The sequence below is a fragment of the Callorhinchus milii genome, unplaced genomic scaffold, assembly GCF_018977255.1.
Source record: "Callorhinchus milii isolate IMCB2004 unplaced genomic scaffold, IMCB_Cmil_1.0 Scaffold14, whole genome shotgun sequence".
Classification (NCBI taxonomy): Eukaryota; Metazoa; Chordata; class Chondrichthyes; order Chimaeriformes; family Callorhinchidae; genus Callorhinchus; species Callorhinchus milii.
In genome coordinates, this window is record NW_024704755.1 from 14,646,450 (window position 1) to 14,672,421 (window position 25,972).

The 25,972-nt window shown below is 46.7% G+C and overlaps 1 protein-coding gene across 1 annotated transcript in view; it reads left to right on the plus strand.

Moving 5' to 3' along the window:
* Positions 1–340: 340 nt before the first annotated feature.
* Positions 341–25,972, plus strand: part of wdr59 (WD repeat domain 59) — a 34,509-nt gene continuing 8,877 nt past the window's right edge. The window contains 20 exon segments of the mRNA XM_042340250.1: positions 341–416; positions 4,456–4,505; positions 5,213–5,348; positions 5,703–5,788; positions 6,336–6,416; positions 7,110–7,147; positions 8,188–8,276; positions 8,816–8,932; positions 9,041–9,118; positions 9,848–10,007; positions 10,253–10,332; positions 10,746–10,881; positions 11,400–11,527; positions 12,487–12,651; positions 13,316–13,411; positions 14,268–14,433; positions 14,945–15,014; positions 17,262–17,415; positions 24,853–24,986; positions 25,866–25,947. Coding sequence (XP_042196184.1) covers positions 363–416; positions 4,456–4,505; positions 5,213–5,348; positions 5,703–5,788; positions 6,336–6,416; positions 7,110–7,147; positions 8,188–8,276; positions 8,816–8,932; positions 9,041–9,118; positions 9,848–10,007; positions 10,253–10,332; positions 10,746–10,881; positions 11,400–11,527; positions 12,487–12,651; positions 13,316–13,411; positions 14,268–14,433; positions 14,945–15,014; positions 17,262–17,415; positions 24,853–24,986; positions 25,866–25,947 — 2,100 coding nt within the window. The 5' untranslated portion in view covers positions 341–362.

A 25,972-nucleotide genomic window follows, 5' to 3' on the forward strand; every position in this document is an offset into this window, starting at 1 on the left:
GGGGAGGGGGGAGTTTACAGTGAAGATGTGCAGCGTTCACTCTTCTCTGGGGAGGGACTGGGCGCCGCGCATGCGCTTTCGCAAGCAGCGGGGGGTGGGGGGGGGGTGTGTCTTGGTTTACGTGCCGACGCCGCGGTCTGCGTGCCGGCGCGACGGTCTAACGTGCCGACGCGACGGTCTAACGTGCTGACGCCGCGGCCTGCGTGCCGACGCGACGGTCTAACGTGCCGACGCCGCGGTCTGCGTGCCGACGCGACGGTCTAACGTGCCGACGCCGCGGCCTGCGTGCCGACGCGACGGTCTAACGTGCCGACGCCGCGGCCTGCGTGCTGACGCCGTGTTGTTGTTGCTGGCCGGGGAACATGGCGGCTCGCTGGAGCAGCGAGAATGTGGTGGTGGAGGTCAGGGACTCGCAGGTAATCCGCGGACGGCGGCGGCGCTGCGCTCCTCACCTCACCGCGGGGGAAGCTCAGGGCGCCGGGGATAGCGGTGGCCAGCCCTGGCGGGAGCGGGTGTCAGGGCGGTCGGGGCCCGAGGCTTCAATCCCGGCCCTGGGCCGCTCAGCCACCAGCGGGTGGGGGGGGGTTGGTTGCCAGACATTAATAGCCCTTTGTCGCCCAAAGGCCACCAGTCAGTAGCCCAGTATCGTGCAGGGCCTCCTGTAATAGGGCGGCCGTTTGGGGTGTTAGTGCTTTGGTCAGTTGAAACTAACAAAAAGGGCTTCAAATAACGCTACTAATCCTTGCGTTTGATACTGCGCCTTATCACGCTGTCGAGGCGTCTCCAAGCGCTTCACAGGATTTACGGTAAAGTGGAGTGACTGTGCATTGTGTGGGGCGAAACGCGGCACCCAGTTGCCCACTGCGGTGCCCCACAAATTGAATGCAGGAAAGTGTGAGGAAGAATACAACGTACGTTAAATAGTCAAAGGACTGTAGGGGGGAAATAAGTTTTTCGGGTTTTAATAGCAACAACAACTTGCGTTTGTATAAAGCCCTTCACGCCGGACGGAGCCTCAGAGCGCTTAATAGTGGCAGAGCCCGATGCTGAGCCAGGGGGAGGGGGAAGGTAGAGGAAGGTCTTCGAGTGTGACCTGAAAATGGGGAGAGAGGGGTGGGGTGGGGGGGGCAGGTGAAGGGGTTGAGTCAGAGTTTCACAGCTTCGGGGGTCTAGTGGCTGAAAGCACGGCCGCCAATGGTGGGCCGGCTGGTCCGGGGGACAAGGAGGAGGCCGGAGACAGTCGAGCAGAGGGTAGTGGTGTAGGGAGAGAGCGGGTTGGAGAGATAGTGGGGGGTGCCAGGGCGTGAAGGGATTTAAATACAAGAGTGAGGATCTTGTAAAACTGTACATTTTTTTTAAAAAATTAGGCACTTGCCCAAAGGCATTTTTTCACAGTGATACAAAAACTCGCCCAATTAGGCAACATTGCATGCAAAGGAGGAGGGGGATGAGATTTTAACTCAGGGTGTCCTCATTTTCAAACTATCTTTATCCCATGCATTTGGCTCTGGATGTTCCTGGCCACTTGTAAAATTTAAACTGTAAATAGAAACGCTACTAACAACAACAACAAAAAAAATTACGTTTGTATAGCGTCTTTCACGTCAGGATGACGTCCCAAGGTGCTCGACAATCAGTGTTTTAGACTTGAGCTGGAGGTCGAGGATTGTGGAGGGTAGGGGGGGAAGGAGGGTGACCGAAGGCACAGTCGAAGAGGAGGGTCTTGAGACGGGTCTTGAAGGAGGCAAGAGTGGGGGCAAGGCGGCGGGACTGCAGGATGGGGGCAGGGGCGGGGGGCGTGAAGCAGGCTGGAGCTGGTTGAGTGGAGGGAGTGGGCAGGTTGGTAGGGGATTAGGAGGTTGCAGATCAAGGCTGTGGAAGGCTTTGAAAGTGAGGACTATGATCTTGACCTGTATCCTCTGTGATGGAAAGCCAGTGGAGTTGGGCGAGATTGAGGGTGTTAGGGTCACGTAGCCTGGTGCGGGAGAGGACACGGGCTGCAGAGTTCTTGGTGATCTGCAATCTATGGAGGGAGGAGTTGGAGAGGCCGACAAGCAGAGAATTTGCGTAGTCGAGCCTGGATGTTATGAATGCGTGTATGAGGGTCTCGGCGGCCTGCGGCATGAGACAGTGGCGGAGCCGAGCGATGTTGCGAAGGTGGGAGAAGGCAGAGCGGGTCATGGCACTGATGTGGTGTAGAAAGGATAGTTGAGGGTCAATCAAGTCCCCAAGGTTCCAGACTGGAAGTAAGGTGGAGTGTGCATCCATGGATGGTGATGCTGTCGGTACCTGAGGTGAGTAGGCGGGAGCCAATCAGGAGAGCTTCGGTCTTTTTGACGTTCGACTATAGAAAGTTAGCTCTCATCCAGGACTTGATGTTGGACAGACATTCTGTCAGGACAGCAGTGGTCTTGGAGTCGAGGGTGGAGGCAGAGAGATAAAGTTGGGTGTCATCCACATACATGTGGAAGTTGATTCCGAGCCTGGGATGGGACAGACTGGTGCAGGGGCTAAAGGAGAAGACATTTGTGGAGATGAAGTGGAGACGGTGTGAGAGGTAGGATCTGACACCATACTAGCAACCCAAATAGAGATGTGCAAATGTTTCCCAGTTGAACAGTCGAAAACAAAGGTGCTACCCGGAGCCACCCTCTGTGCGTGAATTTGAAGTGCATGAGTCAAGTGGAGGAAATCTACCTTAAAATTTGAACATGCTATTTGTACTCAAACAGACCGTGATGGTGAAATTTATGGATAACCAAATACTACATTGTGACATAGTAGAACAGAATTTTCCTACATGCAATGATCTGTCTAGTGTGTAAGATGTAATAGATGTGGCTATATCCAAGGGATTGTATGTGGTGCATAGAGTCTTGTAACTAAAACTTTTTCCAAGAGTCTCTGCAGTCCTCAAAATACATTTGCAACTACGGTCCAAAACTATGGAACTCTCTGTCTCAATCCCTCTGCCTTGCCGCCTCCTTCCCTATCTTCAGATCATACATGGAAGACCTTCCTCTTCGACCATGCCTACCATCACCTCTCCCCGGCTTGGCGTCAAGCTCCACCACTGCTAAGTGCTCCAAAACGCTACCCTGCGCTATTGTTGCATTACAGAGAGGATGCTCTTAAAAATTCTAGAATACTTTGAAGGCACATAAATGCAAATACTTTGGAATAATTGCACACAAACTGGAGCCCTGAATTGATGGGTTTTAGATGGTGGATGTATAAAATAATGGATAGCTGAAAGTGAATTGCATGTTGAAAACTATTATTTTTACTTAATGTTGTGTTTCATCATTAAACGCTTCTGGGCAATAATTCATGCAACATTTATCTGTGAATGTTACAGGGTCCCACGTACGGTTTGAAAGCTGTGCAGTGTTTGGGGTCTTGCAGGGGCTTTAATGTGGCGATCTGTATGAAGGCAGGGAATTGATTTTGAACAAACTAGGATTGCCAAGGAAGAAGAGAAACTTAGACAGAGGAACCAACGTCAGTCTGCTGTGAACGTACCATCAATTGGGTCATCTCTCGTTTATGGTTAAAATCTCTCTCTCTAGGATTGCTTTACAAAGCCACCTGAATGCCAACCAAAGACGAAGCCAATCTTAAACCTCAAATTCCCTCCTTTTTTTGTTTTTGTTTATTGTTTCGTTTTTAAAAACTGGGGAACAATCTTACTCGATTATCGAGAGATTGCCTATAATTATAAAATGAATACTGAAGGCCCCTAAGCAATGCTGCTTCCATTGTACGACTAGGTTTGCTCATGGTACCGCCTTAATAGATGTAAATAGGATTTACAGTAGTACAGGAACATAATCTGTATCATCGTTCTACGAAGCTAAGAATGTTAAAGATCCCATGGCACTATTCAAAAATAGAATGCCATTTCTGTTGATGCCCTGGCAAATGATGCTCCAGATGAATTGGTCTTTGAGGTTGATATTTAAAGAATGAAGAGTTGTGAGATGTTTTGATGTATATAAACTGCTATAAAAATACAAGTTCGTTCTTGGAACTATGGAGACTGTTTGTGGGACACTCCTGTGTGGAATTGGCTTCTGCGTTTCGCCCATAAAGTATACAGTCAATTCACTTTACAGTGTATTCTGTGAGGCGCTTTGAGGCATCTTGAAAAGATGTGATAAGGCACTATTATCAAATGCAAGGATTATAATTATTATTGTTATTTGCTTTGATCAAGTTACATTTGGTTGGTGAATCAGTGGTCAACATTGGGACGTCCTCCTGACGTGAAAGGCGCTTTATAAATGGAATCTTGTTGTTGTTGTTGTATGTGTTGAAACTGAAAACCAACAATAGAGTGGTGGTGGGAGGTTTGGGGGATATAAATTTGTGTCTTTTGATAACTGCTATTTTTCAAGAGTATTTTGACACCCATGTTTCTGACTCTAATTTCTACCTTTTTGTTCCCAAAACCAGGCAACTGCAATGTCTGTGAACTGCCATGGCCAACTTGCAGTACTCTCTGGGTAAGCAGCCCTGCAATGGCTATTAATAATAATCCTGACATCTGCCACAGTACCTCTCATAAGCTTCACAGGATGTACTGTAAAATGGAATGACTGTATTTTATGGGCAATTTGTGCATAGCAATTTACAAAAAACAGCCATTAAGTGAATGACTGATCAGGTTGGGGGTTATTGACCAGGACACCAGGAGAAACTCCCTTCTGAATGGTTCAAGCTATTGCCTCCTTTCCATAAAGGGATTTAAAGCAACTTGTGGTTCAACTTTAACCTGTTGAGCACAGCCTCGTGAATATTGCTTTATAACAACAACTTGCATTCACAGAGCACCCTTCACACAGGATAGCGTCTCTGAGCACTTCAGGTTCTCATAGAACCTGTAACATAGAATATTTAATTTTAAACCTTCAAATTAATTTTCTTACGTTCTCTATTAAAGATATTTGACTCCTTTTACTGGGGAACAGTTCCATGGCTGTCTGGCTGATTTTATTTCTCTCTCCTGAGACCAGGGACACTCAGGTCAGTTGTAGCCCTACTTCTGGCCTGGCTGCAAGGCAGTTAAACCCAGCACAAACCAGGAATTGAGCTTGTAATCTTTTGCAGTATATGGTTTATTGCTGCGCTCCTGCTGAGAGATATTTTGTGAATGGGTTCCGGGTGAGGGGGCAATGTAACGATGGTCATTTGTAATTAACATTTTTCACAGGCGCCGTTTCCTGTACGTCATAAATTTGGACGCACCTTCGGAAGTTCCGAGAAAGATCGCGAGGCAGAGCAAATGGGACATCGGGGCAGTGCAATGGAACCCACATGAGTCCTCCTCTCACTACTTTGCAGCTTCAGTGAGTATTGTGTGGGATTTGATGCTGTGGAAATTCTATCACGTGGAGTAGAGAAAGAGGGATTTCATATAAAGCAATTAAAGAAATTTTGAAAACATACATTTGGCTGTATTTATCATAAAGGTTGTGTTTGTTAAATCTACATGTGCTGCTAAACAGCTTCCAATACTGATTCATGGCAATGGGGAAAGTAGTGCCAAGTAAATTAGTTTGTCAGTAGTCTGGGTAAAATCTCTGAAAGAGAAACTGCTATGTCAGTTTCGTGAGAACGCCACTGTTATTTCATCTGTGCTTTCCGAAAAGGTAAAATGTAGCTAGTTCTGAAGCAGTGCTCTGATGGCGTCTTTTTTTCAGTGTAACCAGCGGGTGGACCTATACAAATGGCAGGATGGAAGCGGTGAGATCCATACATCTTTACAGGGTCATACACGTGTCATAAGGTATTTAGCATGGAGCTTTAGGAAATTCTTTTAAGTGTTCACAGTAAAATTGAGAGATTTGTATGGAATACCTCAAACATTGCGATAAGACATTATGTTTGGCAATATGCTGAATTCCAAACTTTTTTTGGTTTCCAAGTCTCAGAAAAATAGGAAGTAAAGCTTTGATTTCCTGTTCCACATCTTTTCACTGTGGTTTTGCTCATAGCTGTGAAAAAAAAGCAGAAGAGAAAAGCTGCATAAACTTTTCTTTCATAAAATTGCAGAATTATTGCCTAGTCCTGGCTGTACACATTCATCTCCAATTGTGGATCACTGATGAAGCTCCAGCTCTCTTATTCCATCTGCAAAATTGTTGTTTATTTTTCTTTCATTGATTGCACCAGAATTCTATAGCTATGGGGTGAGGTACCCTACTGATTTTTATAGTGAGTGAAGGCTCTGCTGGAATCTGACTGTCCTTCTGTATCCTGACACTTTGTGCTGTGTAGCTTTGAGACATTTCTGACGTAACAGGTGCTGTATAACTAAATTGTTGTTGTTGCAGTGACCTGGAGTGGTCGTGGTTTGATCCTGAACTTCTCGTGACAAGCTCTGTTGACACTTACATCTATGTTTGGGACATCAAGTAAGTTGAGGACAGAAATGTGATGCGTTGATGGTGTCCACTGCACATATAGTTTTATTCAAAATTTAGCATGTCCAATTTTCATCTGGCTTAGTTGATGGCACTCTCGCCTTTTGAGTCAGAGAGCAAGTCAGGATTTTCATCTCACATAGTCTCGACTGACACTCCATTGCAGTGTTGGAGGAGACGTTAAACCGAGGTCCTGTCTACTTGTTCAGGTGGACGTCAAAGATCCCATAGCCCTCTTCAAAAAGAGAAGGGAATTTCTTCTTCAAATAAAATTGGTCGTTCACTTCATGGCTACGTGGGGGACATTGCTCTGTATAAAGTTGGCTGCCACGTCCACCTGCAAAATACACAATCACTCCACTTTACAGTAAATCATTAAAGCCCTTTAGACGTCCTCCTGACGTGAAAGGTGGTATATCAGATGTAAGGATAATTATTACTGGCTCCTGGTTCCCAGGCACCTCATGCTGGGGGAGGGCGGGGTTGCATTTCTAGATGTAAGGGTGGCCCTCTATTATTTTGCCCAAGTAGCTGTTCATGCTTGAGCCTCAGCAGTGAGTACTGGCAGGCCATTCGACTGCAGAGGGTGTTGCAGCCAGGCCTTCAAGTGGCTGCCATGCATATTATTATCTGATCCTAACACGTATGTAGTTTTACCCTCTTTTTCTATTTCTCTTTGTTTAGGGACACACGGAAGCCGTCTGTCTCATTATCAGCTGTTGGTGAGTAGAATTCAGCTCCACTGGCGAGCCTAACAAAGATTTTTTNCTGGTTACAAATCTATTTTGTTTGCATTCAATTTCTGACTGGTAGGGCACTGCTGAACCAAGCACATTGTTCCGAGGAGTCCTGTAGCTCAGTGGTTAGAGCCCTCGCCTTGCAAGCGAGAAGACCTGGTTTCAGTTTCCGGGCAGGGATAAATGTTAGGCAAGTTTCCTTTCACCACATGCCTCTGTTTATTTAGCAGTAAGTAACAAGGTTGTTAGTCGCTTGGTGGATCACTTTTCCAGAGATCATAATCCCTTAATGATAATAGTAATAATAATAATATGGTCACTCATCCACGACTGTTTGTGGGACACTGCTGTGCGCAATTGGCTGCCACGTTTCGCCCACAATATATACCGTCAATTCACTTCACATTATATTTTGTGAAGCGCTTTGAGACATCTCGAAGATGCTATATCAAATGCAAGGATTATTATTATTGGTCATGTCAGCTGTTTTACTAAGTGGTTCATTTTGAAATTGAAGTCCTCGTGATTGGATTTCTCCTCCTGCAGGGTTTCAAATAAAGTTTTTTTTTGTAATGATATGAGAGGTTCTATTTTATGTTGTGTTGAAAAAAAATTGATTATTGTGTTTCACAAAGAGAATTTTTGTCAATGTGATTTTGAATTTGTTTGACCTGTGAATTTTGCATCAGTCAATTTCATATTATCCAGATAAGGACATTTAATCCCATTTAAAGAAATGATTTTACGCAGCGAGTTTTTATGATCTGGAATGCATTGCCTGAAAGAGCGGTGGAAGAGGATTCAATAATAACTTTCAAAGGGGAATTGGATACTTGAAAAGAAAAATTTGCAAAGCTATGGGGAAAGAGTGGGGGAGTGGGACTAATTGGGTAGCTCTTTCAAAGAGCCAACCCAGGCACAACGGGCCGAATGGCCTCATTCTGTGCTGTAGGTTTCAATGATTCTATGATAATACTGGAATAGAGCTCTGACCTCTTCTCTCTCTGATCTTTTGCATTGTGGAGCTGGAGCCTCTCAGGTGAAATGGAACAAAAAGAACCCGTTCTGCTTGGCAACCAGCCACGACGGAGACGTCCGGATATGGGACAAGCGGGTAAGCCACGTGGAACATAAACCTTTCTCAGCATGGTCTCTGAGGCAGCGTGTTTGTGAAGTAATAATAATAATCCTTGCATTTAATATAGCACTTAACATATTAGTTTCAAAGGGCATCGCGGAATACACTGTAAAGTGGATTGGCTGTGTTTGGGTTAGTTTGCATTAGATTAGATCTTTGGACATATTCTGTATTCCTAGCAGGTAAGACTGCTACATGAAACTGAATAGGAATCACTTCTCAGTAACCCTTTCCAGCTGTTGATTACCTGTCTTAATTGCCCTTTGCAATCCTGAGTTTGATCTGTACCCTCTTCTGCTGCTGCCTTGGCATATCAAAGTATTGTTGTTCCATATTTGGGTTCCTTATCCCACTGATCATCTCATATACTGTACTACTATATGGTCTCCTCTCACGCCTCCTTTCACTGCCTAGATGGGAGAGTTTGAGATCTCTTGAAGATTTCTGCCTTGAATACAAAGATATGAGTGTTTTCAAATTAGATCTTGGTCTAACCGCAATCTTTTTTTCTCTAGAAACCTAACACAGCAATGGAATACATAGCTGCTCATTTATCTAAAATACACGGGCTGGATTGGCACCCAGAGAACGAGCACATCTTCGCTACCTCAAGCCAAGATAATTCTGTCAGGGTAAGTGGTAGCCTACATAACTATGGTTCCTGTTGAATTCCTGTCTTACCAGGAGTTACACATCTATCAGAGCGACTGATTTTCTGTTCCTCTTTCTGTTCTGTCTAGTTCTGGGATTACCGACAGCCTCGGAAATACCTGAATATTCTGTCTTGTCAAGTGCCAGTGTGGAAGGCTCGGTACACGGTAAGCTCTTCGCATTTGTTGTCATAATTCATAGAAGAGAATACTGTGGTGCTCATTTTCCACCTCATGGCCTTTTATTCTTCGAATAATTTTTTGCTGCATTGAGTATATCAATAAGTTGGTGATAAATCCTGAATTCACTTAGGTGAACATGGCTTACTAAAAAGTGATAAAGTTGAAAATAAATTAATTTCAGCTTCTCAGGGTTGTCTTTCTCTTGCATCAGTATAGAGCCTTTGGTAGATTTTCCCATTATAAGCATCTCAAGACCTTCCTCTTTGACTGTGCCTCCGATCATCTTCCCGTTCCCACTCCTCCCAAACCCAACCCCCAGCTCGGGTGCAAACCTCCACTGTCTAGTGAGAGCAGCCGAGGGTGACTTGTTTTATTGTTCCGTTCCCTATGGAACAGTGATGTACAGGACACTCACTGGCTGTGGGGAATCCCATCGGTGAACCTGCTTGTTAATGAGATGTCCTGCCCTGGCAATCAATGTGTTCCTTTGTGAAGCACTAATTGGTCTTGAGATGTTCATCTGAAGATGTCTTGAAGGACATTTTCTTACTATGTGATATCCAGAAAATTTGTGCTGGTAATTTTCTGCTTTAAAGTACAGTCTGAAGTAGTCACCACAGGAGGGGTCTCCTTGTGCAAAATGTAAGCAAGATTTTGAGGATGAACAGTGTGCTTGACTGTAATTAAAGTGAAATTGCTTCTTATCCTTGGCAGCCGTTCAACAATGGCCTGGTGACTGTGATGGTGCCGCAGTTACGTCGAGGCGAGAACAGTCTCCTCCTCTGGAACGTTTTAGACCTCAATGTGCCTGTTCATACCTTTGTAGGACATGATGATGTGGTGTTAGAATTCCAGTGGAGAAAACAGCGAGAAGGTAAGAGAACTTTGAGCCCTTGGCTCCCCCACCTATATTGCCAGTGAACAGCAAGATCCCTTCGCTACACTAGAATGTCTTTCTCTCCACAGCCTAGTGTGTGTGGCTGCTCTAACATTGTATGATGTTTTCCAGAGAGCCCAGCCTTCATTAATAGGTCTTTTTGCGTCATCCTTTGAGAGTGTATGTGGAACTGTGAGCCGGAATCCCAACAGTGTCTAAATCTAATTTCCCCCTTAATGTAGAGCTGAAGGATTATCAGCTGGTTACTTGGTCACGAGATCAAACCCTGAGGATGTGGCGGATTGACGTGCAGCTACAGCGGGTATGTGATCTCTCACTCTGTGTTTTACTTGTATTAATATCTCCTCTTCCCTACATTTTATTTTTACCACGGCTTTTCCTCCAAATTGGGCGCCCAGTTCTTTAAGCATAAGACTGAACTTGAGTGTAAAGGGCATGATGCTCTGGAAAGAAAAATCAGAGAATGTTAAGCTTCACTGTCAGAATGATGCATAGAGGGGAGGAAGAGAGCTTCCTTGATTTATACAAAATAGTCAATGGGTTCGATAATATAAATCCAGACTTACTCCAGAGTAAAGCAAGATGGAGCACATACATGGAAATTAATGATCAAGGAAACGTATGAATGTTGAATGTGTGAAATACTTTAATTTACAATACATTTATAACCCTGTATTTCTGATGTTTGTTTGACCGATTGTTTTGTTCTTCTAGCTCTGTGCAAATGACATGTTGGATGGAGATGATTTAATTGATAGTGTTTCCATGCTCCCAGAGACCGATAAAGTACTTCAGTCCCAGGACACGGAGCCTCACCCGGCACTCAGCCATGTAAATGAAGAAGAGGAAGGTAATATACATTAATTACATTACATTAATCTAGTACTCAGTGCATTACATTCATAGGAATGTAGTTGGGATTGCCACAGAGGTGCTGGGCTGACAGCAGTTACTGCTTTGACTGTTTTCAATGGTGTTCTATCTTAACATCGGAATGTCTGGTGTTTCTCTTCAACCTCTGACTGCTGGTTTCAGATTCTGGAATCATCACTGGAACATGGCTGAACACCGGGTACAGAACATTTGTGATTTTGGTGTTAATTCAAACCAGGCTGTTCATTACAGCTGTTTTTTTAATTTAAAAAGTGAATTAAATGTTTTGTAGAATAATTCAATCTTAAGTGTTGATAATAATATAGTCCTTGCATTTGATAGAGCGTCAGCCGAGGCTATATGAGTTCAAAGTCCTGGCATGTAGCTTGAACCCACAACCTTCTGACTCTGACTGGAGAGTGCTATCAGCCGAGCAGAGCCAGTCGCACTTTTGTACGAGAGATGTTTGTATTTCGGTAATCCATTCTTTTTCAGTACTGAGAGAAGACTTTCAGACCAATCTTACCATCGGCATCAAACCCGATTATCTCGGACTGCCACAGACACTACAGCAAGAATTCTCGTTGGTCAATCTGCAGATTCGCAATGTCATGGTTGATGAGGTGAGTGAGTCAGTCCCTGACCAGGACCACCTTTTCCACCTCCGATACATTGCCCGCCTCTGACGGTACCTTATCCCAAATGCTGCCGAAACCCTGGTGCGTGCGTTTGTCACCTCCCGCTTGGGTTATTCCAACGCACTACTCGCCGGTCTCCCCAGCTCCACCATTCAAAAGATCCTGCTCATTCAAAACTCTGACACTCACATACTGACCCAGACCAAACTCCATACCCACATCCCACCAGCCAGACTCCACCAAATGGATCGACTTCAAGGTCCTCTTGTTCAAATCCCTTCGCTCTCTGGCACCTCCCTACCTCTCCGACCTCCTCGCTCCCCAATCCACCACCCAGCACCTCCGCTCAACCGGCACTGGCCTCCTGCTCGTCCTTTGCACCCTCCGCACCACCATTGGAGGTTGCACTTTCAGCCACTACACCCCAAAACTCTGGAACGCTCTACGTCAATCCCTCCGCCTTGCCCCCTCTCTCCCATCTTTCAAGTCGTGTCTGAAAACTTTCCTCTTTGGCCGTGCTTACGGCCATCTCACCCCTCCCCCCGGCTCGCAGTCAGGCTCTGTCACTGTTAAGCGTTCTGAGACACTACCCTGCGTGGAGGGCGCTATATAAGTGCAAGTTGTTGTTGAGTGTAAATGTGCCTAGTCATTGGTTTCACTGGCGGCCAGAGGCAGATGTTAATATTGAGGACTAATATTGCAGCATTTCTTCTGGCCCATGGGTGGAAAGCGAATTGTCTTTTCCCTGAATAAACTTGTACAGGACTGAATCCGTGGAAGACCTTTAAGATAATTCTGCCAACGTTTTATGTTGGGAATGTTTCTGCACAATTTGTTGCTATGATCAAAGTTGAACTGTCTTGTTGAGCAAATGTTTAGATTAATGCATTTTACAGAATAGTTCAGATACATGAAAGCTACTCACTCGATTCTGTTGTGTCTAGATGGATGCTGTCAATCGAAATTGCACAGTCTCGGTTCACTGTGGCAATTTGCGAGTGAAGATGGTTGTGATGTTTCCAGTACAGTATCCAAACAATGCTGCTCCCTCCTTCCAGTTCATCAATCCCACCACTATCAGCTCCAGCATGAGGACCAAGCTCCTCAAGGTAAGCTGACACGATACAGCCACCCAATGTTTGAGGACTGTCTGCTATTTAGTCATTCACTCCACCCGTTGCTGTTTGTGGGACACTGTTGTGCAGTGTGAGAGGGACTGGGGTAGGGACTGAGAGAGAGACTGACAAAGAGAGACTGAGAGAGGGCAAAACCTTAGGCAAGTTTCCTTACTCCACACACGTGCCTCTGTTTACCAAGCAGTAAGTAGGAACCCGCTTGTTAGTAGATTGTTGGATTGCTTTCCGGGGGTAATAATCCCTCCAAAATAATAATAATATGGTCACTCAATCCACGACTGTTTGTGGGACACAGCTGTGCGCAATTGGCTGTCACGCTTCACCCACAAAACACACAGTCAATCCATTTTACAGTATGTCCTGTGAAGCGCTTTGAGATGTCTGAACGACGTGATAAGGCGCTGTACCAAATGCAAGACTTATTAGTATCATTGCTTATTGCTTGTAAATAGCAGGACATCTTGCAACAGTGAAATGCATGTACTTCCATGCATTCGTATGGTTGACTGCATTTGTATGTTGTGTGAGCAGTGCTATACAGCAGCTGTGGTTGATTTTGGGTGACTACACCCTCTTTAGTGTATGTACTACGTATATGATTATGCATATGGCGGAACCTGTTCTATGTTTGCTATAGATCCTGAAGGATACATCCCTCCAGAAGGTCAAGCGGAACCAGAGTTGCTTGGAGCCTTGTCTGCGCCAGTTGGTTTCCAGCCTGGAGGCCATTGTGGTAGGAAACCTTAGCCTCATCACTGTGCGTTACTGAATAAAGTAAAAGCTACTGTACAGCAGGGTAAGAATGTGGGGGATGATGTACGTTTTATGAGAACCAGAAAATGCCATAGAACCTTGAGCAGTCTCAAATAAGGCTCAAGAACATTGATCCCTTCGCTGAAGCCAAATCTCTCTGCCCATATCTCCATGTATTGCCACACAGGCCTGTACATGAAGGTCATTCAGAAGCTAACGGGTTTTAAAACTGATGAGTTTTAAACCCATCAGTTATCACTGTGACTTACTGTTTCACTGCAGAATATAAATATATAAATCTGTGGAGCTCTGACTTTTTGCAGCCGAGCAGCTGATCAGCTGTGCGGGTTTGATTTGAGCTTCTTAGAATGTGTTGGTGTGTTTGCCTGTTTCTTACCTTCCGTGTGATCCTACAGAAAAGGAACGGAGGAAAGTACAGGAAGTTTGTGTCAGACTCCTGCAGCTAACAGCTGTCGCATTGGAGCACTAGTCTTTCAACCATAACAAATTACATTTGTACAGCGCCTTTCACTTCGGGAGGACCTGGACGGTCAGGGATGTTGTTCCGAGCAGGCGGGGTGGAGGGCAGGAAGGGTTAGGGGTAGGAGGGTGACCGAAGGCGCAGGTTCTTGAGGCATGCCTTAAAGGAGAAAATGGAGGGAGCGAGGTGAAAGGACTGGGGGATGGAGTTCCAGAGGGTGGGGACAGAGAGGCTGAAGGCCTGACTGCCGATGGTGGGAATGGAGCAGGCCAGAGTCTGCTGAGCAGAGGGGTGGGCAGGCCAACATGGCGGGTCATAATGAAAGCCATCACCCTTCTTGTTCTTTCATCTCCAGAATCAGGACAACAGCGGCTCGACAAACTCCCAGAATCTGTTTGTTCTCGGGAACTCAGTGACTCCACCGCTGCCAACGTTCCCACGCGTCTCCAACACGTACGGCTCCTACCAGGACTCCAACATCCCCTTTCCTCGCACATCTGGGGCGCGTTTCTGTGGAGCGGGTGAGGGAATACGATTGCTGTGCATCTTACTCGGGTGACACGTTAAACTGAGGCCCCCCCTCAGCGCCTGGGGACGTCCTCCCAATGTGAAAGCAGCGTATAGATCCAATTCGTTGTTACTGTCTGCCTGTTCGGGTGGACGTTAATGATCCCTTGGTGCTATTTGAAAAAAGAAAAGAGTTTCTCCCGGTGTCCTGGCCAAAATAAAATTTGAAGCTATCCTCCTGGGGGGAGGTAAGTGGTGTCACCTTGGAGCTAAACTTGCTTCTAAGTGATATGTTTGGCAATGGAATGTCAGAATTGATCACACCCTCTATAGCGGTCTCGGTAATCCAGTTCCTGAGCCAGATGGATTATGCAGTTACATTGAACCCTATGAAGCTCTTTGAGATGTGCTGACAGGAAATGCGCTGTAACAAATTTAAGGATTATTATTACGTCACTGGGAGCCTGCTCAGACCCAGCTTAATAGCTCAGTAGTCTCTAATTGCAGCGTATTTGTCTTCTGCAGGTTATCTTGTGTACTTCATGAGGCCAATGACTCTTCACCGGACAGTGTCTCCGACGGAGCCAACACCTAGGTAAGAAGTGGCTGCTGGAAAGAGCAGGTCATTGTTTGTGAATTTATTGTAGGTTAATCTTGAGGAAAACCATCTACCTCTCAAACCAGCGTGTGACATCCCTCTGCATAGGTTGTTTCATCATTTCTAACTTAAGTCAGAGAATTGCATCGGGTAACAAAAACAGAAGTCGCTGGGAACACTCAGCAGATCAGGCAGCATCTATGGAGAAAGGAAAGTGAGTCAACGTTTTGGGTCCACGACCGGGTGTTGTTCTTGCAGTCTTGTGACGCAGCTTTCACCAGTTAGAGGTTTAATAAATAAATAAAAATAATAATACTTCCATTGGATATAGCGCTTTTCACGTCTCCTAGACATCTCGAAGCGCTTCACAGAATATACTGTAAAGTGAATTGACTATATTTGTGAGCAAAACGCGGCCAATTGCGCACAGCAGTGTCCCACAAACAGTCGTGGATTGAAGTGACCAATTTTTTTTTAAAAAAAATTCTTGAGGGATTATTATCTGGTGTGTGGAGTGAGGAAACTTGCCCAAGGTTTCGCCCTGACGGGAATCAAATCCAGGTCTCTCACTTGCGAGGCGAGTGCTCTAACCACTGAGCTGCAGGACTCCCTAATTGGTTTGGGTGTGTGTTGGCCTTGTGCGCACTCCTCCCACAGCAAAGCTGCACATATCTGTGGCCCGGGTAGAGGTCATAGTTTGGGTTATTTGGGCAATTGTTAGTTCCACCAGCTCTTCTTCAACTTGTTCATAAGAACACTGTTCAGTCTGGTCTTCATTTTGTCTCGACGAATGGCTTCTCCTCCACCCCCCGCACTGTCTCATGTGGTGTCCCTCAGGGCTCTGTCCTTGGTCCCCTCCTCTTCACCCTCTATATGCTCCCCCTTGGTGACATCATCCGCAAACATGGGGTTAACTTCCACATGTATGCGGATGACACCCAACTCTACCTTTCCTCCTCTACTCTCAACTCCACGACCACCGATGTCCTGACAGCCTGCCTGTCCGACATCGAGTCCTGGACGAGAGGCAACTTTCTTCAGCTCAACGTGCGAAAAACCGAGGCCCTCCTGATTGGCTCACGTCAGCGCCTCCGCACCTCAGGCGCTGACACCATCAGCATCCAAGGCTGCACTCTCCACCTCTCAAAGCCAGTCAGGAACCTCGGCGTTTTGTTCGACCCTGAGCTGTCCTTTCTCCCTCACATCCGCACCACAACTGGCACCGCCTTCCATCACCTCCGGAACATCGCCAGACTACGGCACTACCTCACCCCTCACGCTGCTGAAACCCTGGTTCACGCCTTTGTCACCTCAAGGCTGGACTATGGGAACTCTCTCCTCGCCGGCCTTCCCGCCACCTCCCTCCACACTGCAGGTCATTCAGAACTCTGCAGCTCGTGTACTGTCCCGCACCAGGCTTCGGGACCACATCACTCCCACCCTCGCTCGCCTCCACTGGCTCCCCATCCCCCAGAGGATTGATTTCAAGATCCTCATCCTCACCTACAAGGCCATTCACGGCCTCGCTCCCTCCTACCTCTCCGACCTACTATCCCCCTACCTACCTGCCCGTACCCTCCGTTCCTCTGGCTCCGGTCTGCTCCACGTCCCCCGCCCCAACCGCCCTACCATCGGTGGTCGGGCCTTCAGCCTCTCAGCCCCAGGCTCTGGAACTCCATCCCCCAGTGCCTTCGCCTTGCTTCCTCCCTTTCCTCCTTCAAGGCCGGTCTCAAAACCTTTCTCTTTGACCGTACCTTCAGCTCCCCTCTCGACTCTCTTCCCCCTCCTCGCTCCCTCGCTTCCCTCCCCTCACCCTGACCATTTCCCCTCTCCTCGCTCCCTCCCTTCCCTCCCCTCACCCTGACCATTTCCCCCCTGCTCGGGTCATGACCCAACTGTGCAGCGCCTTGGGACGTCCTCCTGACGTGAAAGGCGCTTTATAAATGGAATCTTGTTGTTGTTGTTGTTGGTGGTGGCCCATGAGTTAAGGGGCTCATCTCTGGAAATGAGATGGCTACACTATTTAAACAGTGAAGTTGATTGCACTGAAGATACGAGATATATGCTTTTGGGGTCTCTATGATTTTTAGCTGGGCTTTTGGCTGTACTTTTTGATTCACCCAGTAATGGGCACCTCATTACATTGGTCATTACATCTGGTGTTTTGCTGCTTCCCTTGTACTTATCACGTGCTTTATTAGCGTTCAGGTCAAGCAGGCAATAACTGTTTTGTTTTATGTTTAGGTCGCTGTCGGCACTCTCTGCCTATCACAGTGGAGGAATCACCCCCATGAAGATCCGCACGGAGTCACAGAGTAACTTGAGGTTGTATAGCGGGAGCCCAACCCGCAGCGAGAAGGAGCCGGTCTCAATCAGTTCCTTCTATTACAAGGAGCGGGTGAGTACTTTGCATTAGAACCTTTGAATCCAGCCACAGCCTCCATTACCTACCTACCCACCCCCCTACCCTCCTCGTCCTCACTTTCAAGGCTCTCCATGGCCTTGCCCCCTCCTACATCTCTGGTCTGGGTGACCCCCTATCAACCCGTCCGCTCCCTCCGCTCAGCAGGCTCCGGCTTTCTCCAGGTCTCCCTCTCGCCCCACCTTACCATCAGTGGCCAGGCTTTCAGCCTCTCTGCCCCCCACTCTTTGGAACTCCATCCCGCAATCCCTTCGCCTCGCTACCCTCCTTCAAGGCACGACTCAAGATCCTCCTTTTTAAATGTGCCTTCAGCTGCCCTCCCTAATCCCAACCCTGCCCCCCACGCTCAGATTCTGATCCCTGACTGTTCGGCACCGTGAGATGTCCTCCCGACGTGAAAGGCGCTTTAGAAATGTAATTTTGTTGTTGTTGTACAGCAGGTATCATTGCCCTCTTACACAGCCAACTGCTCAATCTATTTTGCCTACAATTTCACGCCTTCAGAAGTACTCCTCAATTGGAGGAAGGCGGGGGGATCTCAGCAGGTTGATTGTTTTGGGGGCATGTATGTACAGATTTGGCAGCAGCCCAAGCTTACAAAATACATATACTAACAAACTACCATGGTGTGTATGGCAGTGAAAGTGTCTAATTGGTGTTGTGTTTTTGAGCACGGTTGCTTGCTGCTCCTTGTTTGAGCAGATTGTGGTTTTAGTTCAAGTCTGGGACGTTCCTGGAGGTTAAATCTATTCATAATTGACAGATTGTTTTTCAGGTCTGTCTGCTCAGGAGAAATTACCCTAAGGTCACTGTTATCTCCTCAGCTCTCTGAAGAATTGTCACTTTTTATTGTATTGATTGGAGTCATCATTGCTTTTATAACTTGTTTACATGCTTGTCAAAGCCTTACTCAATGTTGCAGCTTTGCGGTGAGAATGGATTGAAACCAGGTTGGGGTGGAGAGAGAGAGATGGCGTGGTTTATGCAGACTTCTTACACCTAAACACACAAAGATCATTCATTCCATCTCTACTAACAAGTACAACAAACAATGACAACAACTTTCAGTTATGTAGCGTGTTCCACGCAGGGTAGGTTCTCAGAGCGCTTAACAATGGCGAAGCCTGACTCCAAGCCGAGGGGGAGGAAGGTGGCTGTAAGCACAGTCAAACAGGAAAGTTTTCAGGCGGGACTTGAAAAAGGGGAGAAAGGGGGCGAGGCGGATGGATTGAGGGAGAGTGTTCCAGAGTTTTGGGGTGTAGTGGCTGAAAGCACGACCTCCAATGGTGGAGTGGAGGGTGCGAGGGACGAACAGGAAGCCAGTGCTAGTCAAGCAGAGGCGCCGGGTAGTTGATTGGGGAGTGAGGAGGTCAGAGAGGTAGCGAGGTGCCAGGGAGTGAATGATTTGAACACAAGAGTGAGGATCTTGAAGTTGATCTGTTCAGTAATGTGGAGCCAGTGGAGCCTGGCCAGAACTGGTGAGATGTGGGTACGGAGTTTGGTCCGGGTCAGTATGCGGGCAGCAGAGTTTTGAATGAACTGGATCTTGTGAACGGTGGAGCTGTGGGGACCGACGAGGAGTCTGTTGGAGTAATCCAGGTGGGAGGTGATAAACAATTGCACAAGGGTTTCGGCTGCATTTGGGCTAACATACAGTTGGAGGCAGGCAACGTGGCGGAGGTGGAAGAAGGTGGTCCTAGTCAGGGACCGGCTGTGGGGGAGGAAGAACAGTTGGGGGTCAAACCGGACACCTAGGTTGTACACTGGTTCGGTGAGTGAGGAAGAGAAGTTGAGGAGTTTAGATGCGTTTAGGAGTGAAGGTGTTGACGGGAGCCAAGGAATGTGGCTTCTGTCTTGTCCATATTCAGCTGCAGGAAGTTTACACTCATCCAGGCCTTGATATCTGTCAGACAAGCTGATAGAACATCGGCCGACCGGGAGTTGGTACTGGCAGAGGCAAAGTAGATTTGTGTGTCATCCGCATACATGTGGAAATTTACCTCATGTCTGTGGATGACATTGCACAGAGGGAGCATATAGATAAGGAAAAGAATAGGGCCAAAGATGGAGCCCTGGGCTACTCCACAGATGACCAGGTGGGGGCAGGAGGAGAAACCATTTGCTGAGATGAAATGGAGGCGGTTGGTTACGTAGGAGTTGAACCATGCGAGTGTGGTCCCACTCAGATAGATGAGGGAGGAGAGCCAACGGAGGAGGATGGCATGGTCGACTGTGCTGAACGCAGTAGAGAGATCCAGGAGGATGAGGAGGAGAGGGATCCCTGGTCACAGATAGAGAGATGGTGTTTGTGACTTGGACAGGCGCTGTCTCTGCTGTGGGCAGGGCGAAAACCACACATCAGGGCCTTGAGGAGGGAGTGGAGGGAGAGGTGGGACCGAAGTAAACTGAGGTGCCACACTCTCCCCACAGGCACCTCTGAGATATGCTGGGATTTCCCTGCTCCGTTATTAGTAACTTGAATGGAAGAAAAGTGCATGTCAACAACATACCGGGAACACATTGAGTGGGGAACTCGAAGAGTACAGAGCTGTTGTAAGGGTGAGGAAGAACAGAGTGCTTGCATTTAGTGCACGCTTACAGTGAAAATGTGCAGCCAGCCTGCTTCAGGTTGATTGTAATGCTGAGAGCGGATGCAATGCCTCAGTCAGTCGGGAGCTCCCGTGGAACAGAAGCAATTCCTGGGACGTGAAGATAGCAGAGTGTTCATCATGGGCTGTGCGTCCAATGAGGTTTGTAATAAACCTTCGAGTTCTGGAGCTGTGAGAGAGGGTAGAACTAAGTAGAAACAAGACCGAGCTGTTTCCATGTCTGTGTTGTGGTCTCCTGTTCTAACTGCGTGGGGTGGGGGGGGGGCTGCACAGTGTGGGTGGGGGGGGGTGTGTACTAGATACTGTGTCTGACGCATGCTGGCAGGAGGCTGCGTCTGATGTATGTGGAGGAAGGGGGAAGAAGGAAGAGGTGTGACATGTTCGATACAAGGGAGTAGGGGCTGCATTTAACACGTGAAGTGGGGGCTGTATTTGATCTGAGGGGGAATGAAAGGGGGCTGTGTCTGACCCTGGCAGAGAGGAGGCGAGAGTGTGGGGGGGTAGCAGGCTGACTGGAGCTTTGTGTTTAAACTTAAAATGTTAAGTTACACTAATATACCACTGACAAATTGGCTTCAATCTTACAATTACAACCAAGTCGGGTTCTGATTTTCATCCTTGTGCTTCACGAACCCAAACTAATAGGCAGCTCTCTTTAACCAGCTTCTCACTTGAGTGTCTGTGGCTGAACCTCACTCTTTCTGCACGATTTGATTTTTATTTTTCTTTGATTGATGCTTCTTAGTTTGCTTAATTCTTTTTCTGGTGTGATTTAAATTCTTTTTTTTTGTTTGTCTGTTTGTTTTGTTGCTGTTTTTTCCCCTTTCCGTGTTGTTGTTCATACTTACAGATGTCTCCACTCTCCGTTCGGCGACGTTGGTCCATCCAAGCCATTAATGAGTTCCCGGTACTGTGCATCTTACCATCCGCGTTCCATCCCCCTCTTGTCTATGAGATGGCCAGACACCCCTCGTCTCGTGACTCTGCCTTTCCACTCAAAACATCAAACAACTCAGTCAGAAAATTGAAATGTTATTTTCACTTCCCCATCTGCCCTGAAGACACATATTCACGATATATTCCGTGAAGCGCTTTGAGATGTCTCGGAGACGTGATAAGGCGCTATATCAAATGCAAGAATTATTATTTATTATTACTGTAAAGTACTGCTGGGAGCCCACAATCTGAGCACCAGTTGTTAATCAGCTAATGGGAGCATCAAACCCTCCTTGCCTGATACACAAACATTCACTTTCCAGGAAGGGTTCACAAAATACAATTCAAGAGGAACTATTAGCTGCTTTTTCTCTCTCTCTCCTCCCTTGCCAAAGGTTGCTGAAGTAAACATTCAGGGCCTTGTACAGAGTTATCTCTGTTGGAGGTTGGCAATACAGGGCTGAAACCCTCCTGGTGTGTGAGCCTCAGCATCACATCACACTGAGCTGTGGCTTCTCAATTGTAAAGAAATAGATTTTGTGGATGGCATAACTTCGCTTAATGTTTATTGTCAGAGGACTTCCACATCACCGTGCCCCTCCAAATGCTTCAATCTGGCCGAGATGAGGAAAAACTGGCCATCCCATTTCTCTCCTGTCACAGTTCAAAGCTCTCCTTGCTGTCCAGGCTCTTTCTGTGTAGAATTCATTGGGAACACGCAGCAGGTCAGACAGCATCTATGGAGAGAGGAAAATAAGTTAACTTATTTTCCTCTCTCCATAGATGCTGACTGACCTGCTGCGTGTTCCCAGCGACTTCTGTCTTTATTTCAGATTTCCAGCATTTGCAGTATTTTGCCCTTTTCTATCTGTGTAGCTTTATTTCACTGGGGAGTGACTAATGGCTGAGTAACTCGGCACAGCATGCATGCAGTTCACTGAGCTGGAATGGGGGGGGGTTGGGTTTGTGCCACTCTGTGCAATTTCCTGCTGTTTCTATTTGCAGATGCGAGGAGGCTTTCTGGACTCTGTTAACCCCTGTGGCCAGGCTACTCTGTGTAACTCGGTAACCGGTCAGTTTGGGTTTCAGAGGCAGTCTCCACTGTCTGCGGTGCTGTATGAGCAGCGCTACTTGTGGATTTCGAGGTTTGCATGATCCACGTGTCGTGGACTTGTGGAAATATCTGTTCTCTGTGGCACTTGTGGCCATTTACCACATGTTTCAATATTGATGTGGTCCTTGTAGTGCAGCTAACGCTCTGTCAAAATTCAGCTTGCTGCTATAGAGTAAAAATTGCTCACTGTTCTCTCCGACTGTGACCGTAGCCACGAGTGAAGGGAATCAGCTGCTGGGCAAAGTTGACAATCGATTGCACATGTTCCACAGATGTCACTGTAAGGTTGCCACGTTTCGGGTACTATAAGATCCCAATGCTGTTACATTTGCTGCGGTAACTAGAACTCAATGCAGCTGCTGCCTCAACTTCAAACTGTACACGTGGGCTGGGTTAACACTATTGTGGGCAACTGGGTAGAACCTGGCTGGGTCTGCTCTGAGACGCTACTCTGCCTGAAGGGCGGCACAGTAAGCGCCAGGCTATTCGGAATTAGTTGAACAGGGTCTCGAAACAAATTCTGCGATTCTACAATTCCAAAAAAAAACGCGTTTTCAAACTCCTGCCCGCCCGGGTGATGCCCACAGCTTGGCACTGCTGAGGGCGTCAACAGAGTTACATCATGTCAGTGGTGAGTACAGGACTGTTGTTGTTTTCTTTTGTTATTCTATTCATTTAAAATTCATTTTTATTCATTTGAAATGTTAGGGAGGATTTATTTTTTACTTATTTTATTGATTTTAAATGTTAGGGATTAGGATCAGCAGGTAGTTGGAAAATCCGCCTCGTCTATTGGGATCTCCCCCTATTAGTCTGGTTAACCTGAGGGTTAGTGTATAGAAATGCAAATTGTTGTTAAATGTGCGCTGGGCAGAGGTGTGTGTGTACCTGTGTACCTGTACATGCCTAGCCTGTGTGCAAACATACGTGTGTGTTTATGTCTGCATATGTCATGTGGGTAGTGACTTACTTTTCTCCACAATGGCAGTTTCTGGATTTCTCGAATCCATAAAGTTGATCAGGAAGCATGCTTTCAGATGTCAGACTTTGCCACTGTGACGTGCTCCGAGACACTATCCCGCTTGAAGGGCACTATATACAATACAATACAAAATTACATTTGTTTAGCATCTTTCACGTCGGGAGGGCGTCTCAAGGCGCTGGATAGTCTGGGATTTCAACCCAAGCAGGGTTCGGGATCTTGGAGGGTAGGAGGGTGGCCCAAGGCTCAGTCGAAGAGGCGAGTTTTGAGACGCGCCTTGAAGGATGCAAGGAAGAGAGCGAGGCGAAGAGAATATAAATACAACTTTTTGTTGTCCTGGTGGTAAAGTCACAGGCAACAAAACAGCAACAGAGGCATTCCTGGGCTTTCCTGGGGCCGTGTGGCTCCCGAGTAGCTTCAGCCTGAAACACTTTCCTTAGTTAGAGCAAATGTCAGTGCTGTCACCAGCAGTTGAGTTGCTCCCAGGCAGCCTTGAAACTGAAGGATTTTGTCGTAAAGGTATATTCGATATGTTTACTGTTTTCTTTGATAGCTGAGGAGCACGTTGAACAGAGTCCATCCCCCTCGACCTTCCTTCTGTTTAACTATTACTTTGCTAATATCCTCTATGTCCTTTTTCTGTTTGGTTTTAATAATTCGCCCATTCCCGATTGATGTAGCCGTTCAATGGATATTGTGGTCGAAAATGCAACCTGGATTCCTTAAGGATCAGATATGAACTACCCACTTGTGCCAGAGGCTGATCCTTTCCTCCCTCTCCCATTTCCACCCCCCCCCCCCCCACACACCCATTCTCAATGCTGGAATCCTGAATCTTGTATTTTCATCATCTTCTGACTAGACGTTTAGAGCCTTTTGACTCCTGGTTGCCATGATCACAGCATTACTAAACCCGAGCCAGGATCCACAAGTCAGAAGATTAATGTGGGCGACAGCTTTAGGATGTCGGTATTGAGAATGGTGTGGGATGTGGTCTGCCTCCTATACATCCTCGTAACACATATGGCCTACTTAATGAATCCGATTTTAGACCACAAGTTAGATCCCATTATTCTTCAGCAATAACTTGTTCACTTCCGATCCATGATTCAAAGATCATCAAAAGACGTCTCCTTAGTTATGGTGATTTGGTTGGCTTTCCTGGGCTTCACCTAAAAACTATGGTCTGCTCCCCCAACGTTACAGATGTATTGAGAATTCCTGTGGGATTCTCAGGCTACAGATGCCTTCTGAACTCGTCCTGTAGGTTATGCACAACTGCAAAATGTATCCTGTGATACAGAGAGCATCTCGTGTTTTGGGTTGCTGATTGCATGCTATGGAAATCTAGGGAACAGCTCTTAGATCCCCAAGGCTGTGTAAACCTACCATCTGCCTTAAAACAGCCATTACTTTTGTCAATAGCTATATGAGCATGGAATTATTTAGGGGGAGAGAGGTCTCTTAACTGCATTAATGTCTGGAAATCATTGATCTCAGATGTCACCCGCTTCAGATGAACTTTAGTCACAAAAGTACATAGTACCAGCAAGAGATCAATCTTCTGTCAATGGAGGTGAGGAAGTTACAATCTGTCCACAAGCTGCTGCAAGGAACCATGGAGTTTGAAAACTCGTAGTTGATGAGTTTAGTTTATAGAGAGAGGATGAAATTCCCCAATAGGTGGTTTTAAAAATGTTACAAAGACCCACTTGCCCCCACCAGAGCAGTTTGATAGCGATCACTGAAAAGCTCTCCCTGTTTATTTCCAGAAATCAAGACGGTGGAAAGGAAAGAGAGAAGGGACCGACTCAAATAACCGACCGATCAAAGCTGCAGGAAAGGTCATCATCCAGGACATCTCCTGTCTCCTTCCTGTGCACAAGTCACTGGGAGAAATGTACATGTAAGTGCTGGCAGCACACACTCTCGTGAAGCCAACTGCTTAGCAGGTTGCTAGCACCTCCTTTACAAGACATTGTTGAAACATTGCAGGCCATTGCAGAGTACATCTACATTCCCTTTAGTGTCATTCTGGAGTGTTTGGTAAGGACATCTGGATGTTGGGGCTGTGTCGTGGTTTTCCTGTGTTAGTTAGCTGGTCCAGAGAATTCCACAGCTCTGAAGCATTCGTATCTCCTTATAAATTGGCAATGCTATATTTTTAAGCTATTCAGATGAGAGTGAGCTGTGTTTGCCTGCTTCTAGCAGTCAGAACTGTATTTGGGCAGAACAAAAAATGCCCTTATATAATGTATTTCACCCAGAATAACATCTCAAAGTGCTTTTCAGGGAATATGTGGATCACTGAGCAGCGTTGGGGGAAAAGTTGATGAGGGGAGAGGTTCAGGTTATTGATCGAAGGCAGGGTCATAGAGAGAAGCGTTTAGATACTGTTTGAAGTGGAAAAACTGTAAGGTAAATGGATTTGGGGAGAAAGTTCCAGAGCATAGTGGCTGATAACTGCTGCCACTGAATGGTGAGTAAAGGGTGCAGGCAAGAGAGGGGGGCTGGGGGAGATTGCAGAGATTAGATGGGACAAAAGCATGAAGGGATTCGAAGGTCAGGACAAGGATCTTGAAGTTGGCCCATTGGGGAAATGGTCTAATGGAGGACGGGGAGCAAGTGGAGTTGGCAAGAATGGGCACATTAAGGCTGGTATGGGAGAGGATACAGGCTGGAAAGTTTTCTATGAACTGGAGGTAATGGAAGGAGGAGCTAGGATGCCAGTGAGGAGCGTGAATTGTATTTGTTTTCAAGCTTCGGATTTCTTGTTTTTCTGCAGACTGAATGTGAATGATATCCAGGATACCTGTCACAAGAACGCAGCAGCAGCGTTGTCAGTTGGACGACGAGACCTTGTACAGGTATTTATCATCAGGGCTTGAACTG